This window comes from Rutidosis leptorrhynchoides, chromosome 6, assembly GCF_046630445.1.
Source record: "Rutidosis leptorrhynchoides isolate AG116_Rl617_1_P2 chromosome 6, CSIRO_AGI_Rlap_v1, whole genome shotgun sequence".
NCBI lineage: Eukaryota > Viridiplantae > Streptophyta > Magnoliopsida > Asterales > Asteraceae > Rutidosis > Rutidosis leptorrhynchoides.
In genome coordinates, this window is record NC_092338.1 from 77,976,071 (window position 1) to 77,977,917 (window position 1,847).

The 1,847-nt window shown below is 36.3% G+C and overlaps 1 protein-coding gene across 1 annotated transcript; it reads left to right on the forward strand.

Annotated features, from left to right (window-relative positions):
* The first annotated feature begins 448 nt into the window (after positions 1 to 448).
* Positions 449 to 1,579, forward strand: LOC139853789 (uncharacterized). The gene is made up of 2 exons (XM_071843144.1): positions 449 to 1,106; positions 1,152 to 1,579. The coding sequence occupies exons 1-2, from the start codon at positions 449 to 451 to the stop codon at positions 1,577 to 1,579; spliced, it is 1,086 nt and encodes a 361-aa protein (XP_071699245.1).
* Positions 1,580 to 1,847: the final 268 nt, after the last annotated feature.

Sequence of the window (1,847 nt, forward strand, 5' to 3'; positions counted from 1 at the left end):
CCTGGTCTTTAAACATCTCAGACGACATTTCTGAAACATCATCTGATGATGATGAAAGTGTTGATGTGAATATCTTTGATGACGAGGTAATTCGTAACGTAGAGGTAGAGGTCAATCATTCTGATCCTTCAGTGCAAGATTCTTTTAAGGAGTCGAAGGAAAACTCTTCAGATCGTAATGTTGATGAAGCCCCTTTTGTTCCAGAATCTCCTTTGAATAATAGTCAATCGGATCGTTGTGACGTGCAATCACCCCTTGCACCACACTCTTCATCTACTGGTACTATTTCCCCTGCTTCTTACATTAAAAAGGATTACCATGGTATCTCCATCTTACATGAAATGTCCAGATTAGTAGCAATCGGCGATACCTTGGGTTACGATGTTAAAGGTTGTGAAAGAAATATTTCAAGATTCATTAATCGTATTGGTGAAGATATTGTGGATCAATGAATGTTCTCTCTTTGAACATTCGCGGAAGGAAGACTAGAGGAAAATGCGAGTGGGTGAAAGAAATTTGTTTTAAGAATAATGTCTCTTTTTTTGCACTTCAAGAAACGAAAATGATTAGACTTGAAATTTTCCGTATCAAGTCTATGTGGGGTAATTACCAATTTGATTTCGCGTGTAGTCTTGCTCGTGGTAGATCGGGCGGGTTACTTTCCGTTTGGGATCGCAACTCTTTTCGCAAAGAACAAATTTGGTGTCATCATAGTTACATTATTGTCAAAGGTTTCTGGAAAAAGTATACTGAACCTTATTTTATGGTAAACATTTATGGTCCTCAAAACTCGGAAGATAAGTCGTTGCTTTGGTGCTCTCTTCATGATTTTATTCGAAACCATGTTGGTAGATTTATTCTTTTTGGTGATCTAAATGAGGTTAGATGTGAAGCTGAAAGATATGGTTCTATCTTCAACAGAAATGATGCGGATACTTTCAACACTTTTTTGAATAATACATCCCTGATCGACCTTCCTCTTTGTGGTCGATCTTTCACATATATGAACACTCCTGGTACAAAGATGAGTAAACTAGACCGCTTTCTATTGTCTCCAAATGTCTTGGATGATCATCCGGACGTTCGTGTTACTGTCCTTGATAGACGTTTGTTAGATCACTGTCCTTAATTGCTTCATGTTTTGAAAACAGATTTCGGACCGACTCCTTTCAAGTTTTTTAAATCTTGGTTACTTAAACCTAATGCGGATAATGTCATAATTGAGGCTTTAGACTCTTACGCAGGTTTACCAATTCACTTGAAACTGAAGAATCTAAAAAATAACATCAAAGAATGGGTTGCAGGTTGTCGATCTAATGATCTCTCAAGGCTAAAGGAGATTGATTTGCTTATAAAAGAGATTGAGGATAAACTTGACAATCATTCGGTTACTGAAGAGGAGAGGCTAAATCGCTTGTCTCTTGTAAAAGAAAGGCATGTAATATTAAAAGCTAGAGACTTGGACATTTCTCAGAAAGCGCGTACTAAGTGGGATCTTGAAGGTGATGAGAATTCAGGCTTCTTTCACTCGATTCTTAAACGTAAAAGACATACTCATTCCGTCCAGGGTATCATGTGAAATGTCCCGTTCTTATTGATTAAAACCGTTCCATATTAATTGATTTCGTTGCGAGGTTTTGACCTCTATATGAGACGTTTTTCAAAGACTGCATTCATTTTTAAAACAAACCATAACCTTTATTTCATAAATAAAGGTTTAAAAAGCTTTACGTAGATTATCAAATAATGATAATCTAAAATATCCTGTTTACACACGACCATTACATAATGGTTTACAATACAAATATGTTACATCGAAATCAGTTTCTTGAATGCAGTTTTTACAC